The 25628-nt window shown below is 41.3% G+C and overlaps 1 protein-coding gene across 1 annotated transcript; it reads right to left on the bottom strand.

The window, feature by feature from the left end:
- Positions 1-16160: 16160 nt before the first annotated feature.
- Positions 16161-17060, bottom strand: LOC125494116 (uncharacterized). Its single transcript, XM_048637688.1, has one exon. It carries the CDS (start codon positions 17058-17060, stop codon positions 16161-16163), a length of 900 nt encoding a protein of 299 aa, XP_048493645.1.
- Between the last annotated feature and the right edge of the window lie 8568 nt (positions 17061-25628).

The following is a 25628-nucleotide window of genomic DNA, read 5'->3' as shown; positions in this document are numbered from 1 at the left end:
AAAAGTTCACAGGGTTTGTGCGTCATACCTGCATGTCGTTGACAACATGCATTTGGCGACATACCTTATTGCATCATTCCTCATTGTTGGCCAATAATAGCCCATGCGCAATACTCTGTTGGATAAGCTGCGTCCTCCTGAGTGATTTCAACAAGTGCTGTCATGCATGTCCTTCAGGACTTGCCCCCACTGCTCCTTCTCCAAACAGCGTAGGTAGGAGCCCGGCAGATTTTTTGAACAGTACTCCTTGAATGAGTACGTATCGCGACGCCTTGAATCGAATTCTGCGTGCTTCCGCCTTATCTGTTGGGTACATCGTTAGCAAGGAAATCATAAAATGGTTTTGTCCAACTGACACTTACTTCCTCGCGTCAGGGTCGCTCTCAGGTGCGAGATTATCGATTACTGACGACCCCTGATTGTCTCGAAGCTGTTCGACGTCGTTGTGACAGCGTCTCCGATGCTCCTAGCGATAGCAGGGCTTGTCAAATGAACCATAGGGACGGACGTAGACGAAACATCCCTCAAAGAATATCCGAGATTGGCCAACGCATCCACTTGCGTATTCTGGTCCCTAGGTATCTGCAAAATGTCAAATGAATTAAACACTTTACTTTTACTCTGAGCTATTTCTAAATACATGGCCATTTTAGAGTCTTTTGCTGCGAATTCGCCTTTGACTTGGCTGACTATCAAAGTGAATCGCTGAAGACTTTCAATGCTTTTGCTCCCATGTCCTCTGCTAACGTCATTCCTGCTATGAGCGCCTCGTACTCGGCTTCGTTATTCGTCGCTCTAAATTCACAGCAAATGGCTCGTACTATCTTGCCCCTTGTGGTGACTTTAGCACAATGCCTAGACCTGCACCACGAAAATTAGAAGATCCATCAACAAACAATATCCAAGAGTCGTCGTTCACTTGATTAATCCTTGCGACTTCGTCGTCTGCAAGCTTTTCTAGCTCTGGGCTAAAGTCTGCCACAAAATCTGCCAAAGCTTGTGACTTGACAACGGTTCTTGGATGAAACTGGATATCGTACGCGCTGAGTGTTATTGCCCACTTGCTCATGCGACCTGTCAATTCTGGTGTCGCAAGACAGACTTGATAGGATAATTAGTCATAATGACAACAATATGTGTTTCGAAATAGTGCCTAAGCTTTTTAACAGTTACGACTATGGCTAAAATGAGCTTTTTTAATGAAGAATACCTGGTCTCCGGGTCTAGCAGAGACTTACTGACATAGTAGATTGGTAGCTGCTGGCTCTCCGCTTCCCGCGTCAGGACAGGCTGACGGACACTTACTTACGCGAGATAGAGCTGCAACGTTTCCCCGATATTTGGTTTGACAATAAGGCGGTGACGCTAAGTAGCTTTTAAGTTTTGCAGCGCGTCTTCTGTGTTTTGCGTCCACTCGAAGCCCTTGTTCTTTTCAGGACGTCATAAAATAGGTGCATTTCTCAGATGACCGGGATATGAAACGATTTAACGCAGCTACGCGACCTCAACTTTTGCACTTCCTTGACGCTTCGTGGGGACTGAATGTTGATGATGGCTTTTATTTGATCTTGGTGGCTTCAATTCCTCGTTGGTCACGACGTACCCTAGAAATTTTCCTGCGGACACTCCAAAGGTGCACTTAGTAGGATTTAATTTCATGCGATACCTTCCGACAGATGCTAAATGTGATCATCTGCTCGCTTGGATTTGACGAGCATATCGTGTATGTACACTTCCATAGTGTCACCCAGTTGATCTTTAAACATTTGGTTAATCAGTCGCTGATATGTGGCACCTGCATTTTTCAAACCAAAAGGCATAACCTTGAACAATATATACCTTTATCAGTAACAAACGCGGTCTTTTCCTGGTCGTCCGGATGCATCAATATTTGGTTGTACCCGGAATAGCGTCCATGAACGTTAAAAGCTCGTGACCTGCCGTCGCGTCGACCATTGCATCTATATGAGGAGAGGGAATGGATCCTTGGGACATGCTTTGTTTAAGTCTGTGAAGTCGATGCAAACTCTCCACTTCCCGTTCTTTTTGCTGACCACCACGACGTTGGCTAACCAATCCGGATACTTGACCTCGCGGATCTTTCCGGTATCGATCAGCTTCTGAACCTCATCATTGATGACTTGATTCCTTTCAGGGCGAACTTGCGTCTTTTCTGCTTTACAGGCTTGTGAGCGGGTCGACGTTGAGCTTATGCGTAATGACGTCGGGACTGATTCCTGTCATATCTTCATGGGACCAAGCAAAACAATCTTGGTTAGTTTTCAAAAAATCAACTAACTGACCTCGTATTTCTTGGACAATGTCGCTCCGATTCGAACGACAGCGATCGGGGATGGATGGATCGAGCATCACTTCATCCACGTCCTGCTCGCTGGCGCGTCGGGCGCTGACCCATCCTTTAATTGCTAGATAGTCGCTTTGGGGGTTTGAGCGACGAACTATAGCATTCCCTTGCAGACTTCTGCTCGCCCTTTATTTCTTGGACGCCCCACTTGGTAGGAAACTTCAGCGATTGATGATAGGTTGAAGGGACGACCTTCATCTTATGTATCCATGGGTGCCGAGAATGATATTGTACGCTGACGGCAGTCCACAACGTTGAATTGGTTGGCAGGTTGACGCCTTTGGCCAGCATTGGCAGTGTGATCTCTCCGACAGTATGTTGAGCCTCTCCACTGAAACCTACCAAAACAGTAGATTTTTTAGTAATATCTTTATCGCACAAACCCATACCTTCGAGGGCGCTTTTAAATGATGTTGGTGAGCTGCCCCCATCGACTAACACTCGCTTAACAAGCAGTTGCTGACAGTCAGGGATATGACTAATCCATCGTGATGCTCCACGTCGCAGACGTCGTCGTCGTCAAAGGTTATCGCCATTGCTTCAAGCTTGCTGTTCCTCAGCTGACCTGCAAGATTTATAAACGGCGGACGAGGGGTACCCTCTCTTGCTAGCCTTTTGGCTGCGGAATACGTTAGTCCACATACATCAGATCCACCAGAATATGTTGATTACCTTTACGTGTGTGGGGACGCAGGAGGGTCGGACTGCGGGTATTCCTACCAAGGAGCTTTACCTTTGTCGCTCAAGAGGTCTTAAGATGCCCCTTATTGAGCATGAACGCACCTCTCGTCGCAACGCAATGCACTCCTCCGTCTTATGGCCATGGTCATGATGGAACTGACACCACTTTATTTGATCTTTTTGCGCTTCCGGTCGGTCGCTCTTTTTTGGCCAATGAACTGGTGCTCAAATTTTGGATAAAGCATTCATGACACCTCCGACATCGACGGAAAATCCGTAGGAGTCTAGAGTAGGGAAGGTTGGCGACTCCGTCCTCGCGATGTTACCTGCATTTTCGACAACGTCAGTAACATTGTTTACCTGGTTTGAACGGCTATAAGGGTGGCTTCGCCAATTGTTCTTCTTATGGACGAAAGACTTCCGATCGGCAGGAGTCTCTGGTGCGCGTCGGTGGATATGGTGTTGAGGATGCATCGTCTTCCTCCAACCTCATCTGTGCTAAGCTCGCGACTTGACTTCCTCAAACGTCTGGCATGGGTACTTCGTCAAACGTTTGTATAGCTTCGATCGCAAGATTAATCCTTTCCGGAAACATTCAATAGCAGTCTTAGTATCAAGATCTTTAATGCTAATCATCTCTTTTTTAAAGCGATTATGATAATCGCGAACGGATTCTTTGGTCCTTGAACGACGCCATATAAGTCGCTCGTCTGCTTCTCCAGGCTGCAACTGCCTTCGAACTTCTCATAGAACTTATTGACTAGGGTGGAGAAATTGCCAATGCTTCCTGGCCTGAGAGATCCGAGCCACTTGAGAGCGGGACCGGTGAGCGTGGCTCCAAAAGACTTGCACATGCAGGCCTCTACCAAATGCCAAGGGATTGACGCTTGCCACATCCGTTGCTTGTATTGCGCGATGTGCTCGCCTGGATCGGTTGAACCATCATAACTAGCAGCTAGGGTAGGCAGGTTGAGCTTCTTGGGGAGCACGGCCCTTGAGATCCTATCGACGAAAGGCGATTCTGCATAGCCGTCGGGATGCTCCACGATGCCTGGTGTTGGGGCTCCAGGGAGCTGGGACATGAGCTTCATCAAGCGCTTGTTTTGCTTTTCGATTTGAGCCATGCGCTTTGTCATAAGATTCGCTTCTCCTTCGCCTTAGCCGTTCTCTTCATTGTTCAAGGGCTCTTCATCCTCGGGCTCTTCGTCGTTTTCAGGCTCTTCATCATCTGACTTAGAAAGATTCCCCATCAAAGGGATGTCATTCAGGTTTTCTCGACGCCGGACCTTCGAAGCCTTGGACGATGCTAATCCTCTTGCAATTTCTGGATCCTCTCTCCGATGTCGTAAAGTCGGTAACTAGACGCTCGTTAGCTTGCTTCATTTCGAGCATTTCTGCTCTCATTTGTTCGTACTGCCTCCGCATTTCCTCGAGGTTAGGTGTTTCTCCCATTTGATGGATTTTGAACAGTAGATGGTCTGGTTATGCCCCACGGTGGGCGCCAAATTGTTTATGCTAAAATTTGTCACTTACGACAAAATTAAAGTTTGTGGGACGTGTCAACCAGATGATGTTAAAGACAATGCGACAAAAGAAGCAAAGGGGATCAAAGGGGATGAACACACAAAAGTGGTGACGCGGAAAACCCCAATGAATGTGGGTAAAAAACCGCGGGTGGTTGGAGATCCACCAAACTAATATAATTCACTATCTTTCTTTGTGACTGTCCGTCGTTTACAAGAATGCTTAGTTATCTCTAATGTTCTTCTAATAGTATTGCGTAAAAAAACTGTCAATGACCTCTCTCTCCCTTTTATATGTGTTCTTTTTTCCTTGGCTTTTTCCCAACGAATAAAAAATGAAATCACTAATTATTACATTAACTTCATGCTTTAATCATGGGAGATTTTCTATGCTCACGCTCCAACGTCTTAATGCTGTCCCGTTTAACGGCTGAATTTATGGCTTATAATACTCTTTCCTTATTTGGCTGGACCGTTACCATTCAATGCCCTACTCTCAATCTTGCATCCTTCACTGTGTCTTCGGGTTGCATTTGCTTTGTCATCACGTCAGATGGTATCACGTCATCGAGGCATTGCGTCATCGCGTCAGTGTCACCCTGTCAATAAAAAAATGCCATAACACCTGCTGGCTTTCAATGTCTGCCTTGCTCAGCTCACTCCCCTGGCCGTGAGGAATATCATAGCCTATGTCTGGATCTGCCGCTATTTAGGTTTCCCTGAGACTCTGAACCTCTTCCGGCGTTTTCACTTGCTGAGACGGAATGGTTCCACCGAGAAGGGGTGGTGGACTCTGATGACGGCCAAAGACAAGATGACTATCTACCCCAAGCTAAGTGAGTTAAAAGACTGGAAGGGGGCCTTCACCAAGCCTTATTCAAGGATGGAGGACGTGCCTTCATATGGTCTGTCCGAGGCCGAGCAGGAAGGCTTTTAATTATTTTGAGTCAGAGGAAGAAACTGTTGAAGGTGATGAGGTCGATACACGGATCCCCTGCACCTAGCTTCCTCACGCCAAATATATTCTCGGCAACGAGCCGTTGTCCGCTGTTTTCCTGTGTCGGACTCACCCTGAAGGTGTATAGTGTTATCTTTGGTCCGACATAGTTCTTGGAGTTTTTTGTTATGTGCTCTGCTTCCTTGTTATTTACTGACGTACTAATCAACTTGTGCCACAATTTTGGTGATTTCTTTTTCAGTGACGTCAGCTTGGATCTAGAAGAGTTAGGATTAGACGACCAATTGCGTCAAATGTCTAAAACTCCTGACGAGCCCATCTTCGACTATGATACCGTCCAGACCAGAATGCCAGTCGTGGGGGTCGTACGGCCAGGAGAACTTTTCGCCGTGCTGGGCGGACTCAAGGTCAGGCTCCCGGCCGGGGGGAGCAAACTCCCACTCGCTCTACCGTCCAAGTTCCTATCAACAGGGGTGGCGGCAGCACCACCCGCAGGCGTCCAAGGAAGCCTTAAGCTCAGGCTCCTCAAAAACGTCAGTGTGTGGATGTTGACTCAATTGACGTGACCGTCAACGAGACTAGGGGGCTCTCTGCCTCTCCTGTCCGGGAAACAGTACAAGAAGGTGCAAGGTCGCCACCATCTTATGCCCGCAGCATGGGCGCAGCCCTGGGTCTAATTCTTCTACACGCCAGAGGGTCTACGAGATGCTCAGCGTTCCGAGTTTTCTCTTGGACCTTGGTCCAGGAATTTATTGTCGGGCCCACGAGTGGATAGAAACGAAGATTATTCCCCTCTGCGCTTTCGTCAAAGCAGCCCTCTCTCATCCTCCTTCCACTGCCGGCCAACCATTTAGGCCGGCTTTGGATGTGAGGGAGGACGAGTCCATCTTTGCAGATATCCCTGCTAACAGCGGCACTCTGGGGTATCGTCTTTTGAAAGGGCTTCAACTGCCCTTTGATCGCCCTGCGGACAAGTTGGTGGTGCCTGCTGCTCAGTTGGCTCACGACCTTGTTGTGGTAAGCTCTTTGTGTTGTTGTTTTTTTTTTTTAACCTGTTCTTTTGTCGTATTTTGTAGGCTGGGAACTCCGCTGTGGAGTTGATAGCTCAATACCTTGAGTATCAGCGCGTAGCCGAGGGCGCCATGGAGATCATTAAAGGCTTGGAGGCTGCCCGGGACGGTGCTCTATCCCTGGTCACTCAGCTGAAGGCCGGCCTGGAGGCCGAGAAGATAGCCAAAGCCGAATTTATGGAGAGGTGGCGGAGCTGCGCCCAAAGGTTAAGGAGCTTGAGGATGTCAAGACCAAGAACCAGGATTTGGAGCTTGCCTTTCAGGCTGCTAAGGATGAGAAGGCGGTCGCTGTGGAGGATGCCAAGGCTGAGGCCAGCCAAACTGCTGTGGCCGATTTCAAGAAGTCTGAAGAATTTATCGGGTTTCTGGGCGAACGGTATGACGGCGGGTGGGTGGCCGCCAAGAGATGTGTCTGCCATTCCCATCCTGACTTTGACTGGTAGCGGATGGAGACCGCTTTTGGCGAGGGTGTTCATCTGCAACCCTTAGTGGATGAGCCTTATATCTGCCCCGAGGACGTCATTGCCAATGTCATGCCTGCTGCTGAAGATGGGGCGCCTCCCTCCTGAAGACTTTAGCGGTCATCTTCAACATCCTCCATAGCGTCTAATAATTTGTAATAGCTTTTAGTTGTCAGCCTTATGACGGCATGTAAAAACTTCTTTGACTTAAATTTTGGTACTGAATTCATAAATTGCTTGCTTTGAGTGGCTGCCTAGTTTTGCTTGTAGTTGGCCGCCATGCTAGTAGTTTATGATTCATTTTCTGTTTCTAAAATACATTGCCCGCTAATATTGATAACAGCTTGTTTATTGACTCCAACTTTTGTTTGTTCGAGGCCTGTTATGTGGCCGCTAGCATTCATTTTGCCTGTCATTTGGCCGCTAATAATAACTTTGCCTGTCATATGGCTGTTAACGTTTATTTCGCCTGTTATTTGGCCGTTAACAATTACTTTGCCTGTCATATGGCTGTTAACGTTTATTTCGCCTGTTATTTGGCCGTTAACAATTACCTTGCCTGTCATATGGTTGTTAACGTTTATTTCGCCTATTATTTGGCCATTAACAATTACCTTGCCTGTCATATGGTTGTTAACGTTTATTTCGCCTGTTATTTGGCTGTTAACAATTACTTTGCCTGTCATATGGCTGTTAACGTTTATTTCGCCTGTTATTTGGCCGTTAACAATTACTTTTCCTGTCATATGGCTGTTAAATAACCTGCGAAGATAATGCAAAAAATGCAAAAAGTAAAAAGTAAAGAGAGAATACATCAGAACGCTGGCAGAATCTGTATTATTTATGTAATTCAATCAGAGGCTCTCGGCCCATTACATCGTTCTTGTCTACACGTAATACTTTCTAAGGACATCAGCATTCCAACAATTTTTAAGCTCTTTCCCTTCCATTCCCTTGAGGATGAAGGAACCGGGACCTATCTTCCGAGCAATGATATACGGACCTTCCCAGTTAGAAGTCAACTTTCCCTCAGCATGTGCTTTTCCGGTAGCGGCTATTCTCCGTAGCACCGATTCGCCTTCTGCTAGCGGCCTTTCCATGACCCTCTTGTTTTATGCTTTGCTGATTCTATCCTTGTATATTGCTGCTCTCAACTTTGCCTTTAGTCTTATCTCTGGCAAGAAGTCCAGATCCTCTCTTAATGCCTGGTCATTCTTCTCTAAGATTTGGTGTTTAATCTGGTAAGTGGGCAGCCCTACTTCCACTGGCAATACCGCCTCCACTCCAAAGGCCAACCTGAAGGGGCTTTCCCCTGTCAACTCTTTTTCAGTTGTTCTATTTGCCCACAGAACGGCCGGCACCATCTCGGCCCACTTTCCTTTGAACTCATCCAACTTCTTCTTTAAAGCGTTCAAAATTTGTTTGTTAGCGGCTTCTGCTTGACCGTTGCTCTGTGGATGACATACTGCTGAATAGGCAAACTTGACCCTGTAATCCGTGAGAAAAGCTTGGATGGGCCGACAATCAAACTGAACCCCGTGGTCGAACACGATTGCGGCCGGGATGCCAAATCTGGTCATGATATTCTGCCAGATGAACGTTTTATCTGGTTTGCCTTTATCTTTGCTGTCGGCTCCGCTTCTATCCATTTTGTGAAATAGTCGATTCTCACAATCAGGAAACGTTTACCACCTGTCGCGGTAGTGAATGGTCCCAATATATCCATCCCCCACTGCGCAAATGGTATCGGACACAGAATTGGTTGTAAGTCGTTTGCGGGTCTGTTTATCACAGGAGCGAATCTCTGGCACTTATCACATTTTTTTACATAGCTCTGTTCTGCTAGCATGCTAGGCCAATAAAATCCAGCTCTCAGCGCCTTTAAAGCCAATGCTTTTCCCCCAATGTGGTTCCCATAGATTCCTTCATGGATTTCCTCCATTATCTTCACGGCCTCAGCGGCTGTTGCGCACTTCAGTAACGGCAAGCTAAATGATTTTTTGTATAGCTCGTTTTGGTATATCACTTACCAATTAGCCTGCTTTCGCAGCCTCTTAGCAGACATGGGATCAGCCGGGAGCGCTCCCGTCAGCTTATATTCCACTAGCTCTGTGAACCATTCCCCTTGCTGATCTATGTTGTTTATCACAGCCACCTTCTGGGTGATGCTCTTTTCCTTAAGGACGTCAACAACCACAATCCCTTCAATACTGATAGAAACTGAACTGGCAAGCTTGGATAGCGCATCCGCTTTCATATTCTCGACCCTGGGGATCGCCTCTACATCAAACTGCTCAAGCTGGGCTATTATCTCCTTAGCCTTCTCTACGTATTTTATCATATTGGCCTCTCCGACCTCAAATTCTCCTCTGAGTTGGCCGCTAACCAACTGTGAATTGTTTTTAAGAGGACACTCTTAGCCCTGCTGCGATGCACATTCTTAGTCCAGCAATAGCTGCCTCGTATTCTGACTCATTGTTTGAGGCTGGGAACGCTAACTTAATCGCGTATTCAAAGACGTTTCCTTCTGGACTGGTTATCACAATTCCGGCCCCTGCTCCACTCGCGGCCGAAGACCCATCAACCTCCAACAGCCACGACTCTTTTTCTTTCATCTCATCCTCTTCATATGCTTCAGTTATGAAATATGCCAATGCCTGAGCTTTTATGGTCGTTCGTGGCTTATATTGGATATCATACTCTGACAACTCGACGACCCATTTCAGCAAACGCCCGGAAGTATCCATCCTTTGCAGCGCCTTCTCCAGCGGCTGATTTGTTAACACTTGTATTTGATGGCAGTCAAAGTAGGGCCTAAGCTTTCTGGCCGCTATGATGACTGCCAACGCCATCTTTTCAATTAGCTGATAGCCGCCTTCTGGGCCGTTAAGGATGTGACTAACAAAGTATATTGGATATTGTTGCTTCTCCTTTTCCATTAGCAATACCGCCACTACAGTTTTAGGAGAGGTCGAGATGTATAACTGCAACGTATCTCCATCCTCGGGCCTTGATATTGTTGGCAGCTTTGCTAGGTGCTCTTTGACAGCCGAGAAAGCTTTACTCTCCTCTTCTCCCCATTCAAACTTCTTGTTCCCTCTTAGCAACGCGAAAAATGGGAGGGCCTTATCGACTAATTTTGAGATGAACCTTGTCAAGGCAGCCATCCTTCCCGTCAATCTCTGGATGTCCTTGACTCCTTTCGGCTCTGGGAGATTCATAAGTGCCTGAACCTTGTCCGGGTTCGCATCAATACCTCTTTTACTCACCATAAACCCTAAGAATTTTCCTACTCTCACGCCAAAGACACGCTTCTTTGGGTTTAACTTCATGTTGTATTTTCTCAATGTGTTGAATGTTTCCTCCAGGTCCGCCAGGTGCTCGCGGTCAGTTTTACTTTTCACAATAGAATAATCCACGTATACTTCTATGTTGCGCCCATTCTGGTCCGCGAAGACCTTGTCGACCAACTTCTGATAGGTCGTGCCAGCGTTTCTTAATCCTAACGGCATTGCCTTGTAAGTGTACACACCTCCATCTGTAATAAATGTTGTTTTATTCCGGTCCTCTTTCAACAGACTGATCTGCTGATATCCCAAGAATGCATCCATGAAGCTCAGTAAGGCATGCCCGCTAGTGGAGTCTACTAGCTGGTCTATCCTTGGCAAAGGGTAGCAATCTTTTGGGCATGCCCTATTCAGATTTGTGAAGTCCACACACATGCGCCATTGGCCGTTAGCCTTTTTCACCATCACTATGTTTGCCAGCCATTCTGGATAGTCGCATGGTTCAATGAAGTCGGCAGCTATCAATTTCTCTACTTCTTCTTTGATTGCTTTGTTCTTCTCGGCTGAAAAATCCCTTTTCTTCTGCTTTACTGGTCGGGTCTATTCCCAACATCTCATCCGCCGAGAATGCGAATACGTCAGCATTTTCTCGTAGGAGGTACCAGGTTGATCCTGACCTCTGGGTCCATGTCCATCCCGACAGCGACCGCTCAAGCAGGATCATCCTCCAACGTTTCTTGCCTGGTTTCACCATCTGGTTTTGGTCTCGGCTCATCCTCTGGCCGGGACTCTAGATCTTCCAGCGATACTACTTTACCCTTCCGGACTATATCTATTTCATCAGCTTCATTATCTTCCTTTCCTTCAGCTTGGGCTTTCCTCTGGGCCCTTCTCTGCTTCCTTGATGGCGGGTCAAGATTCTCTATTGGGAATCTCCTGGCAGGCTGCTTTAGTGTTGTCAAATAACATGACCTTGCCATCTCCTGGTTACCCTTCAACCTTGATGTCGATCCACTATTGGACACATACAGCATTGTCAGATGGTAAGTTGAGACGACACCTTGGATAGGGATGGGCATGGGTCCAGGACCCTACCCGGACCCTGTTGGACCCGACCCTAATTTAAGGGCCTGGGTCCAACTTTTTCAGACCCTAAGGGTTCGGGTCTGGGTCCAAGTAAATTTTTTAGCGTCCGGGTCTTAAAGTTTTGGACCCAGACCCGACCCTTAGACCCTAAACTTATCTAATATATACATTTTAACTTTTTTTGGAAAAAACAAACTGATTTTCTAAAAGACTAAAACACCAAAACACCCATTCTAAACTCTTATGTAAGTTGTGTTTATTTCGTTTTTTTTCAGTGTAAGTTTGTGTTTTTGTTTCGTTTTTTTTAGTTTATATGTTTGTGAATTGTGTTTGTTTCGTTTTTTTTTTTCAGTTTATAAGTTTGTGTTTGTGTTGGTTTCGTTTTTTTTAATTTATATGTTTGTGCTTGTTTCATGCGATTTTTTGTGTTTGTTTCATGCGAATTTCAGATGATTATTGATATTAATAAAGCTGAAAATTTAGCAAAATAAAAAATTTAGGCCTGGACCCTCCAGACCCTAAGGGTCCGGGTCAGGGTCCAATTTTTTCAGACCCTTAGGGTCCGGGTCCGGGTCCGGGTCTGGGTCTGCAAAAAAAAATTAGGGTCCGGGTCTAGGGTCCAGCTGGACCCGACCCAAACCCTACCCTTGCCCATCCCTAACCTTGGACGTCATGAATGAAGGGACGCCCTATGATAGTTGTATGCTCCCGGGACATCCACCACCATAAATTCAGCCATGACATCTCTGGTTGTGTCATCTTCTCCAATGCGCACCAGGAGCGAGATCAATCCTTCTGGTACCACTGACGCTCCTGTGAACCCGATGACCGGATACCTGGCCGGCTTCAAATACTCTCGGCCAATCATGAGTTTTTCGAATGTTGATAAGTATCGAATGTTTGCAGAGCTGCCTCCGTCTACTAAGATTTTGTGGACTAGGCAATTTGAGATTTTCAGAGTTACTACCAAAGGGTCGTCATGTTTAGCGTCCTCTAGCGTAAATGACATCGCTGGCATTGCTGGCGGCTTCTTCCATGGCAGACTTTCATTGAAGTTGACATGATGCCTGAATTCCTTCAAGCTTGCCTTCGCACCGTTAATACTTCCTCCATGGATGGGACCTCCGCTAATAACATGAATCTCGCTGATCCGAGACTGGACATTGCGGTTCGCTGACTTTCCCAAATCTCCCTCTTTGGTCTGAGTTTTGTACTGACTGAAGTAACCTCTTCTTATCAAGTCCTCCAGGTTATCTTTAGATGCCGGCAATCTTCAGTTAGATGGTCGTGATCCCCGTGGATATCACACCACTTACTCTTGTCACGGTTCTTATGGAACATTTGCCTTGAACGTTGCCATTTGTCACTATCTTCATTCATCAGAAAAATCTGGCTTTTTGAGGTGGTTAGTTGGGTGTACGCATCAAATCTCTCCTTGCGTTCACCTCCTTCTTGACTGCTTTTTTCCCGGTGTAACAGCCCGTTTTCCCGAGCTGCTAGGGAAACACACTTAAGATCCACTAATCACAATCAATGCTTAATAAGCCTCAAAATAAACATTCACTCGCAGCGGAAACATAACCTTACAAATTGATCCTGGACCTGTGGGTTACTGGCCCACAAAACAAAATCCTTTATATAAGACTTCAATTACACCGATATCTTGACTAATATTCCCAAATATTATATACAACGAAATATAAATATCTAATCTCAAATACACTATCTAGATACAAACTCAATCCATAAGCTACGACGACATCTTTATCTTGCTTCACTTCAGAATCCTGAGCTCACAACACAAACCTGCAACAATATTCACTCTGCCACCCACCAAGTGACAGGCCACAGAAATGACAACACATCAGCAAAGCTGAGTACACATTGTAATAGAAAATACAAGTTTAGGTGTATTTTGAAAACTAACACATAGTTATAGTAACAGATAATCACACTCAACTTAGTTATATATTTCACAAAATAATCGTTTGGCATGAACGCGAGTGGGGAGGGGTACCACGCAGTACCAGCTGTCTCCAAACTAGTGAGGGTCGTCACCCAGCCTTTTATTGTTATGCTTGCAAGACTTACCGGACATGTCCTATAACGCCAGGAATTCGCCCTCCTGGAAGGCAACAGCTAGGGACTCTACCCGCCCTAACTCGGGGTGCCTATTCATGCCTCACTTTCATATTTATAAAATAAGATATTTAATGATTCATACTTGAATCCTCAATACTCATAACATAACACCATATTCGACCTTATCTGGTCTTAACTCATATCCGAATCATTTCCTCATTATCATACCAAATCATATTTTGAGAAATATAGTATTTTCGAACGATTTCGATAATTGAACAAAATGATACTTTTATAACAATCCAATAGCAATTCACAACTAACTCAAGAGATGTATCTATAATCATGGCCATTACCACAAACGATATATGATATCCAAAATTCAATATAACCCACGGAGCATTTAAATATATTTTGCTAACCCAAAGGTTACCTCAACTCTAAACAATTATACGAAACCTCCAAGCATCATAACTTGATTTCCCATATCATCTTAATTATATACGTCTACATAGCCATTCTCCAACAACCACTCACGATAACATCAATAATCAATAACCAAACTTAAACTAATTCCCAATTCACAAATTATCAACCTTTAACATTCTAATTTCCTTAATCCTTAATTAATATCTATAACTTCGATGATATTAGCTACATCGACTTGCATCCCAATTCATAATCATAATTCCAAATTATATAACTAAACAAACTAAACATAACTCACAACTGTACCTAAATCAAGCACCTAATTGTGCTACCAACAATTATATTGAGAATATAAAGCTAGCTCGACTCGTAAATAAACCTCAATAAACTGATTTCTATGTTGCACTCAAATCCTTAACCAATATATCAATTCCAACATTATAATCTCCTTCATAATTCCGAATGATACTCCATTCCAAAATCATCCTCCAATAATCTCATAACAATAACAATAATCAACAACCAATCTTAACTATTCTAATTATCTTCTTCTAACGCAACCATTATGCTAATAAAACTGAATCCGCAAATAGAAATTAATGAAGTCATTCCCATAACTCATAACTCGACTTCATACATATCAACTCCAACTACAATAATTATAACAGTTTCCCAATTCTAAGATTAGGACTTCCCTGCATCATCAACAACGACTATCCAATAAGAACGATACAAAACACAAATAGCAACAGCTTCACAGCAACTCCACCACAACCACAATGACAGAACAACAATAACCCAACAACACTACTACAACAGAGCAACAACAACAATAGCAACTCCACAACAACTTCACCACAACCACCACAACAACTCCACAAAACAATAACATAACAACTCCACCTTAATCATCATAATTACTCCACAAGTCCATGTACTAAACACATTCCATTAAGAAGCATAATCGTAATACTTAGTGTATAAGTGTTGTTTAGGTCAAATAAACATCTCTAATGAACCTTAGCATGTTATATCATTTAAACTCAATATACACATAATAAAATACACATCATAAGTAAATTCATTTCATAAACATGCTTTACACTAGAAAGAAACAATCACCTAACTATAGGTATGGAAATCTCTAGGGTAAAACCAAACTAAGTGTGTACCTTAACTAAGGATGCTTAAAGCCACGAAATTCCTTAATCCACTTGGTTAACTACTCCTACAGCTTCCCCTGAATGTATAAAATGCTAAAGATTAGTTTCAACAAGCTTATAGATATGAAAAACTAAGCTTAAATACAAGAGGTGTAAACTGTTGAACTTACAGCAACTTATGTGATCTTTCAGCAAGGTTTTCTATATGAGTTTAAGGTCTAAAGATTGGAACCAAAGCTTAACTACTTTGTATGGAGTCTAGAAGATTCTATGTAAAGAAAAGTGGGTGTCCAAGAGGAAGAAATAAGAGAAAAGAGACGAAAATCCAGAACAGCTTTTATAGCTGTTCTGGCGGTACCCAGGAGGAGGGAAACCTCTTCTGGGAAGGTCGGTTTCTTGGAGTTTTTGGGTGATTCTTGCTTGAGGTGTTAGCCTAAGGTGTTGGCTTTCATGCATAAAAAGTTTTGAGAGATCGACACTTAAGTAGCTGCTAAGCAGCTTTCTTTGAGGATAGGTCTGAGCTGTAATTTCAGCTGGCCAGGTTTTACTATGTAAGCAATTTACCCTTATTGACCACGTAATTCTTGGGATAAATGACCATTTTAACCTTAAGACATCCAAGCATGTCATATATCAAGTTTGGTTAGGTTCTGAGCTCGGATTCAACCCAAAGGCTTTTAACAGAAGTTCATCGCTACCCGATAAAACAATCTCCAAACGATTTTCATAATCTTAATGTTTAAGGCTCTCAAGGACTTTCTAACTTATCTATTGGTTTCCAAAGCCTTCTTAGCTAATAAGAATGATGGTTCTTATCCTTTTTGACTTTTGTTAACCACTAAGAATGATAGTACTTATCCACAAGCTTTCTTAACCCTTAAGAATGATGATGCTTATCCACAAGCTTTCTTAACCATTAAGAATGATGATGGTTATCCACAAGCTTTCTTAACCATTAAGAATGATGATGCTTATCCACAAGATTTCTTAACCATTAAGAATGATAGTCTTATCCACTTTTAGCTTTTAAATAAAGGTTCTTAAAAACAGGGCTATTACACCCGGTCTCTGCGATCGCGGTCATACCTCTCATTTTCCCTTTCTCGGTCATTTCCTCTCTTGACCATGTTTGATTCCTGCTTTCTTTCATCTCGGCCACGATCGACTTCACGACCCTTCTCTTTTTTCTGTTTATCCTCCTTCTTCTCTAATTCACGGCTGCTTACTGCCTTGTCGAATTCTTCTCCTATGATATAATCATTGGCCTTGCCAAGGACGGGACCCAGAGATGTATATGATTTCCGACCCATGTAGTTTCGGAATGGTGATCCCTCTTTAAGCCCTATCATTAAAGCCAAAACGGCCACATCCTGCTGCAGTCTAGGTATCAAGACTGCCTCAACATTGAAACGGCCGATATAGTCCCTTAAACTTTCATTTGCACCCTGTTTAACCGAAAGCAATTCTCCTGTAGTGCACTCGCGGCGCCTATTACTTACAAAGTGCGTACTGAATATAGACGACAATTGAGAGAAGCTAGAGATGCTACCTGGTTTGAGACTTTTAAACCACGTCTGAGCTATCCCGGTCAGAGTTGATGGGAAGACTTTGCACCAGATGGCGTCCACCTGTGTGTAAAGGAACATGTGCCCCTCATAGGCCGCGACATGGTCATCAGGATCAGAAGTGCCATCATACTTGGACGACGGCATCTTGATTCTCATCATAGGGTGATTTAGTATCTCTGAGGTGAAGGGGGAGAGTTTCGGCTTAATAAGGAGGTGACCCCCGGCCGAATAGTTACTAGCACCGGCGGTGTTGTACTCACGGCGGGAGTAACCCTGCGTCTCTTCTTCAGAGTGGTATAGTTCCTCCGCCTCCAGAATGTCTTCCTCGTAGTCAGATCGATCTATCTTTTTCTTCATCTCACGCCCCTCTTTACCCAAGGATTGCATCTTTCGAAGCGGGGTACCGTCCACGTTCCTACCGGTCGTGGCCAGTGGTCGTTTACGGGTTCCGCCAGACTGCTGGGGAGGAGTGTATTGTTGAGGGTTACCTGTTAGCATCTGGATGAATGATGCTACAGTTTGCAATTGTTCAGGAGAGAACTGACTTAACTGAGCCAGATTGAACGGTACATTGCTATTTGGAGTTTGTTCTTCATTCCCTGGTGTCTGTTAATGGAACTGTGGGTTTCCCAATGCTCCGGTAATAGCAGTTTGCGAAGAAGTCTGACCAAGTTCGAGCTCGGGCTGACCGTGACTAGTATTGTTTGCATCCTCCATGACTGATACCTTGAAAGGGTGGGAGATCCCCCTCCTTCTAGCGCCAGTTGTTTCGGTATCGAAAATGGTGTCTAACTTTAGGATCGTCCGACAATGATGAGGTTGTCCGTGAGGGATGATCTGCAAAGATAACAAACGTGAGCTACCCTCGGGGCTGTTTCGAGGAAACCCCCTCCGATGCTCAAGTCAGTTAATGCCCGAGAAGAACTTAGAGAGATAAAGGTTAGAGAAAGAGAGATAGGCTTTTTTTAGTATGAGAGAATGTACCTGCAGAAATAGTACAGACTGGCTATTTATAGGCGTACTATTCACCTGACATGGTGCGTAATTAGGGATGGGCATGGTTCCCGGACCCTACCCGGACCCTGTTGGACCCGACCCTAATTTAAGGGTCTGGGTCCAACTTTTCAGACCCTAAGGGTCCGGGTCTGGGTCCAAGTAAATTTTTTAGGGTCCGGGTCTTAAAGTTTTGGACCCAAACCCGACCCTTAGACCCTAAACTTATCTAATATATACATTTTAATTTTTTTTTAAAAAAACAAACTGATTTTCTAAAAGACTAAAACCTAAACTAAAACACCAAACACCCATTCTAAACTCTTATGTAAGTTGTGTTTATTTCGTTTTTTTTAGTGTAAGTTTGTGTTTTTGTTTCGTTTTTTTTAGTTTATACGTTTGTGAATTGTGTTTGTTTCGTTTTTTTAGCATAATAAAGCTGAAAATTTAGCAAAATAAAAAATTTAGGCCTGGACCCTCCAGACCCTCCAGACCCTAAGGGTCCGGGTCAGGGTCCAATTTTTTCAGACCCTTAGGGTCCATGTCCGGGTCCGGGTCCGGGTCTGGGTCTGGGTCTGCAAAAAAATTAGGGTCCGGGTCTAGGGTCCAGCTGGAACCGACCCAGACCCTACCCTTGCCCATCCCTATGTGTAATCCTTTGACACATGTACTGCTGTGATGAATCTGTCACAGGGAAGATTCCCTTTGTTTTGTCTTCTTCCGTGGCCGCCACGGCAGTCTCGGCCTATGAGTAGAGGGTATGTATTTTGTCTCTTGTGAGTTCACGTCTTCATAGTTTGCTGTTGGCCCCCACATGTGTCCGTTAGCAAACTTAGGTAGTACCCATACACTAGTGGTTGGCCTTTCAGCCTTGTCGCTGGTGTGCCTAGAACCATCATCGTCGTCATTTCATTTTGCTCCTAGTGTTGTCCCCCTTACTCACCGTGTTCTTCGTCTTCCTCCACCCCAGCGTCTCCCCCTCAGTTTTCCTTCCCCTATTCCTAGTAGTGTTTGTCAGCATTGCCCCTTCCCCACATTAGTGTCGTCCCCTTCCCTTTCAGTCGTGTCGTCCCCCCACCCCCCAGTCGCATCCCCCCAGGGTTGGGCCATTTCATCACATCGTGCCCTATAGCTTCCCCTCCCCACCACTTTTTAGGTTTTCGACGTATCTAGGTTTAGTTCCCCTTCCCAGTTCCCTTGATTTCGGTTCTTTAAGTTTTGGGTTTTAGGTTCCCCTTCCCCGATCCCTGGTTTGAGTTCAAAAGTGGTTAGTTTCTGGTTTCCTTCCCCATTCCCCTGCTTTAGTCTTGAGTTTTAGAATTTAGTGTTCCTTTCCCATTCCCCGCTAGTGTTAGTTGTTGTCTGTTCAGTTGGACTTCACTAAGGAAGCAACAGCTTGGTACGTGAAGGTTACGTACAGTTTTTGAAGGCCGTGTGGTGTTGTTGACGACGTGTATTATGTTTCGGGTGTTCGCTTCTTTCGTTTGTCTTGTTTATGCTCTTTGTTTAAGCTTTAGTTTAGGTTTATCCAGATTTAATTATGCAACTGTAGGGGTTCAAGTATTGGGTAAGACGATAGGAGGTACTCATTTTAATTGAATCTTGTTGTGATTCGATCTTATAGGTTAGAGATTGCAAGGTTGTTGGATCTTCAGATCTGCATATTGGGTGAATTACTTCAATAATTCGCCGCAAGTTCATGTGATGACTCGGAGTCATCACTCTCAAAAAATGTGTCTTAATGTGGGAGGCCCTCCAATTTAATCTGGGGCAAGTTTTGTCCTCCGCGCATTTTGAGTTTCAGTCTCGCGAGACTGAAATCTATTTACTCTCGCAACAGGTTCATAAGTCACAAAAGGACATGATCTCTTTGTTACTTCAATCAGTAGAATTCCAGAAAGATGTTTCTGTTCAAGGATCTTGGGATTTAGTGTCTAGTAGACATTGGGGTTTTGCTAGGTGAGTTTCAGCAATTTATTTCTGAAGATCGTCTAGGTGTCATTTTTCAATAGGTTCCCTCTCATATCAGGTCTTACTCAAGAAGACATATAACCCAATCTCACCTACCATCACTCGAGACAAGTTTAATTTGGTCTAGACAAGCAATAGTTTGTTTTTGTTTCATAGAGTATGTTAGAGCAAATGTAGCTCTTTTGGTTTATGTTTGCTTTGTTTTCTGTTTGGTAGTATTAGCATTAGGTTGTATTTCCGTTTTTACTTAATGCAAATTTTTCTACTGTAAACAAAAAAAAAGCATTAGCTACTCCAAAACAAAAATTAGATTACCATGACCACAATAGGCCAACCAACCAATTTAATGACATTATTGTCCTTTTAAGTGTGAATAACTAAGAGAGCATAACTTTTTTTTTTGTACTAAGTACGTTGTTAACTCTTGAGAAGTTTTTATAACTTTCATAAGTTTTATAGTTTCACACTTTCAGAATTATCAGAGCATCATTTGTTTTTTGTACCAAGTACGTTGTTAACTATTCAGTGTGAACAATGACTTCAGAATTTAATGACTTTATTGTCCAAGAATAAATAACCAAGAGAGCATACATACATCTTTTTTTTTTTTTTTTTGTACTAAGTACATTGTTAACTCTTGAGAAGTTGTTATAGCTTACACAACTTTTATAAAGTTTCTCAATTTCAGAATTATCATAGCATAACTTGTTTTTTTTGTACCAAGTACATTGTTAACTCTTGAGAAGTTGTTATAACTTACACAACTTTTATAAAGTTTCTCAATTACATAATATCATAGCATTTGTTTTTTTGTACTAAGTGGTAAGTACATTGTTAACTCCTGAGAAGAAGTTATAACTTACACAACTTGTATAAAGTTTCTCAGTTTCAAATTTATCTCATAAAGGCTTTAACTTCTACCAGCCATAGCATGGAAATTTGATCATGCAAGCCGCAAGCGTAGCCAAAAACAGTTTCATGTATTAAGTAATCATCCGCATATGAGACGTATATTTGGCAACAGAACCACTTCATCTTTTTGTGTGATATTATTCCTTGCCACGTCTTTGAAGCTATGAATCTCATGTGGTTCCCACTTGAATTTGGATGAGTAGAAGAGATTAGTTTTATTGTACATCTACTACATATAATTAAGCCTTGGGTTTTTCATTTGCATTCACAAAATATTTCTTGGGCCAAGTGTGTGATGCAAAAGTTTGATATTATTATCGGATCTTCTAGATTAAGTTCATTTCCGATTAATTGATTCGGGTCATGAGTAAAGGGTTAATCAATTCGCATTTGATCTAAGTACTTAAACAAAAAGAGGAGGGAATATAAATGCATAATTTTTATATACCTAATTCAATATGATTAGAATGGTATCTCTTTTACAACAAAGCAAATTCACTCAATTTTCTATACTTGAGGCAAATTCTGAAAACTAATTAACATAGTTTGTAGCTTAAAGGTAGATTATTATGTTGCTTGCATGTAGAGTGTAAAATGGATTGTAAAGCACAATCATTTCATAAAATACTCAAACATTTTTTGTTTTTTTTTTTTTTTGAAAATAAAGTTCCATATTAGGCACCTCTCTATATATATACAAATTTCATGCTAGAGTATATTGTATTTAGACAATACCTAAGTTAAACTTGAAAATTTTGACTTGACCAAAATTTTCCAATTCAAAATAACTTAGCTCATAAAGAAAAAGCTATTCGAAAGTAAATAACTTGATCATGTAAACTTTTTGTAAAACGCTATATATTTTCTTGTATAAAAATTTTGTCTTATATATATTTTATCAATTATCAAATAGATATCTAAAATATAAATCACTCCCTCCGTTTATTTTTGTTTTCTATCGGAATTTTTTGAGAGACGACAAATTGATGAGTAATACCTGTATCACTCAAATATCTTACTTCCTCACGTTTAAAGTCATTTTTCCTCTTCATTTATCATTTTCTAGCTTATTTTGCTTAATTTATAATAAATGTGTTATTTGTAGCTTATTGTGAATATTAGTTATTTTGGCTATTTATATAGAGTTTGGTATTTCTTATTTATGTTTGATGATGTACGATCAACCTTAGAGGTATCCATACCACACAGCAAACCTAGAGTGAAACAATTTTGGCAAAATAAGAGATTTTGGAAGTATTTGTGCACAAGGGTCACATTAAAACGGTAATAACTTTCATCACACACAATATTCTTTAGTGATTCAAGTTGGAGATGAAATATTAGCTCGAATGCTTTCCAACGAGTGGTTACAATCTTGATTCCGGTGAAAAATGAAAGAGATGTGACTCTTTGAATTCATGCGCGTCTGCTAGAACAGAGCGTCCGCTCCGTATTGTTTGGAGCTCCCACTCTAAAAGCCCATAAACTTTCTGCCTGCGTGAAATTGTATGGAGAGCCTTGCAGCGCCCTCACTGCTTTGCCTTCATGAAAATTCCTGTTTCTCGACCCGTTTAATGATGTAATGTTTAATCCTTTAAAAGACACGGACCCTAACTTTTAAAAGGGGGAAAAATGGAGGGCTACCCTCCATAAGCTTAGTTAGAGGTTTTGCTTAGGGTTTTTAGAGAGAAAAACTCTCATCTTCTAGAAAGAGAAGTGGGAGAAACTTATTGAAAAGCTTCTCTCTCATATTTTGTTGTTTTATTTACTTATTTTCATGTTATTTTCACTCTTTTTACTTGTTCATCCTAGATTAGTGTTTGATTTCATGTTTTTAGTTGTTGTTTGTTTTATTTTATAATTTATTATGATTTGTGAGTAGCTATTTTGCTTGGTAGGATATGAAGCCATTAATAATATCATGAGCCTTTGGGATCATGTTTGAGTTATTTTGGAAAATGAAATCAAATGAGCAATAGGGGTTTTATTGTTGGTTTTTGTGAATGGCTTTCATGAAAACTTAATCAATAGTCACTTCAACGAAGGATTCAAAAAAGAAATTGAAGAGTTGACTCCTTATTTTTTCACTTAACTAACCTTGCATCAAAATAGGAGGTTTTAGTTAAGGGATTTATTTAGTCATCTTGTTATTCATGCTCTTGAGTGGGGTTTGTTGCATGAAAATAAGACATAATCTCCAATTTGAGTAATCCTCTTTAGCTTGAAAGAATAATTAGGGACTTGTTAGATGATCTCCTCCTTAATTCATTCTTTTTGGACTACCCACTTATTTTCTAATTGTTTTCATAATTGAAATAATTAGTGACTTCCCCCACCCTAGTTCATTTTACATATAATAGTTTTTAGTTGATAATTGACAAATTTCATACAACTATATCTTCATCCTATCTTAATATAATTAATATTTTCGGTGATTACCCTTATTACTTATGGAAGAATGACTCTTTCTTGCCATTATACTTAGGTTAGTGGTTGGTTAGGTAGTTTGATTAAGGGGTTTCGTTTAACGATGCGAAAAATCTATTATCAAAATGGCGCCATTGTCGGGGACTTCGGCTAACATTGATTTGTGTTGATTAGATGAGTCTAAGTCATCTGTGAATATTTCTCTTTTCCTTGGTACATTTGATTTGACTTTCGTTTCTTTTTAAATTTCTCAAAAAATCGTAAATATATCGTTTCCTCACTATGAGAATGAGTCCTCTTGGGTTTACTTTGATAGAATTGAGGAATTTGTAAAGTATTATGGTTATGATCTTTGGGAGGCTTGTGAGATCATTTATTGAGGTTTAAATGAGCATCTTAGAGGAGTGGCTAAAAATATGTTTAATGGTGAATTCCGAGCTATATCCTTAAATGAAACTTGGGGTTTTTATATTTGGTTAGCTAGGTTATGATTTTGATTGTGCAAATTATCATAATCAATCTAATGGTGGCAATAATTTCTTTGCTGAGTCAAATGTTCCCACTAGTGACCTTATTATACATGATTTTAAACCCCCCCCCCCCCTCATATGCTCATAATAATGAGGTGCACTCTAATGTTATGGATATTCACATGCTACTTCTCACTATTCATCGAATTTGTGCGTGAATTTCAATCATGTGCCTCATATTTCAATATTAATTCTCATAAGCTTGATTGTGACCCTCGACCCAATTAGATTCACAAAATACCCCCAAACCTCTCGATGATCCCTTTTTACAATTGCAAATTAATTTGAAGTTGTATAGGAAAAATGGGGTTACAATGATGACATTCTTGAGTTTAATTATGTTGATTGAAGGGATGTCAAAAATAAAAATTAATTGAGAAAAAGTAGCTTAGATCTTGTGTAATCTCTCGTAAATTTATGAAATTTATGAATATATTTTAATGTATTTATATATAATTAAGTATATTCTAGTATTTAAATAATTTATTTTCTTCTAAGGTTGACTATTTGAAAGTCAAAGGAATTATTTTTTATGATTCAAAGAAGTTAAATATTTTGTCTAGTTATACTTTGAAATATATTTCAAAAGTTTAAAACACTTTTTGGGTTGTGAAAAGGATTTTAAATTGGCTATGAGGAACCCAACCACTCAATTTATCAATCATTAAATAATACCTTAATCCCAAAAGGGAAACCTATATAATCCCCAAAAACTGCCAAATTCCCACACGATTATTTTCTCTCTCCTCCTTCTCCCAAATCTTCGACCTCCTCCCTTTTTTCTCTCTCTGTTCTTTTTCTCTCCTTCTCTCTCTGTCCTTCGGCCCTCCTCTTCGTGGTTCATGGTTGTCAACCGACGTGCTGCCGCCGCGGCCACTCCTCCCCGCCGGCGTCTCTCCTCCCTCCTCTTTTTGCTTTGGTTAATTCTTCCTCCTCAAGTTATTTTATTGCAAGTTTGTATTTTTAAGGATTTGTTTTAATATGATTATGTTTAAAAGTCATAGTTTGATGATTCAAATGTGAATCTAAGATTATATGTTTATGTAATGAAGAAATAAAAATTCAGATTTACTTAGTATGTTTAAATTGGGATTTTAAGTATCAAAGTATCGATTTTTAGGGTTTCATGAGTTGGAAAATCATAGTAGTATATCATAGTTTATGAAATTGAATATTCTTATGATTTTAAGTATGTTTGAGTATGTTTAAAAAGAGTTTTAGTATATATTATGTTGCTGGAAATTTAAAAGAGAGTGTTGGTGTTGGAGTTTCTATGATTTAAACATGAGTTTTAAGGATTTTTGACAACTAGTGCAGTAATACTATACTATAAGGTTGCAATAACTAAGTTTTAATGATGGGAAAGGTTTTTAGAAACTTTTAAGAAGGGTTTAAAGTATTTTATTATTGTTGTAAATTTATAAAGGATTGATTGTGGATTTATTTATATTGGTTGCTAAGGTGGACAATTCTCTTTAGGAGACTTTTGAGGTTGTGAAAGTGGTCTCTCGATTTGTCTACACAATGTGCATACATACCTATGTGTTGAATGGATTAGTATCATATCCTAAGGATGAAATTTATGTATTCTCATGTATAGTGAATTATTATTAGTTCATATGTGATATATATTAAGTTAGATTTACATGTTTTATGTTGTTGTGACATGTTGGTTATGATATTTATATTATATTTGATGGAAGATTGATGCAAGCATATGGGATTTGGGGACTTTACTTTATTAATTCATATGAGGGATTAATATATATGTTGGTCTGGATCATGATTGAATCATGTTGTTCCATTTGGATTATTTAATTACTCTATGAGGACCGAGGGCCTTATTTGGTAAGTAGATTATTATACCTATCAAAAGTTGGTTGGTTGTTGACTTGGTTCGACGAATAAAGGAAAGTTATGAATTAAAGTTTGGAATAAATCTTGAGTTGTTAAGTTGTTGTTGATCACCTTATCTAATCCTAAGATAAAACTGGAAGATTATGATTGTTTCATTACAATATTACTAGTTTTGAAGCCCGTGCATTGCACGGGTTCTTGTTTATATTATTTTTTTGCAAATTTTTTGTTACCATTGTTGATTTTGTTTTGCTGTAAAATGAGA

The sequence above is a fragment of the Beta vulgaris genome, chromosome 1 (assembly GCF_026745355.1).
Source record: "Beta vulgaris subsp. vulgaris cultivar EL10 chromosome 1, EL10.2, whole genome shotgun sequence".
NCBI lineage: Eukaryota > Viridiplantae > Streptophyta > Magnoliopsida > Caryophyllales > Amaranthaceae > Beta > Beta vulgaris.
Note: the sequence above shows the minus strand (reverse complement) of the source record. Positions and strands in the feature narration are given on the sequence as shown.

What these genes read in the sequence shown, in the direction of transcription:
- LOC125494116 (XM_048637688.1), bottom strand. Translation starts at nt 17,060, where the DNA reads ATGCAATCCTTGGGTAAAGAGGGGCGTGAGATGAAGAAAAAGATAGAT.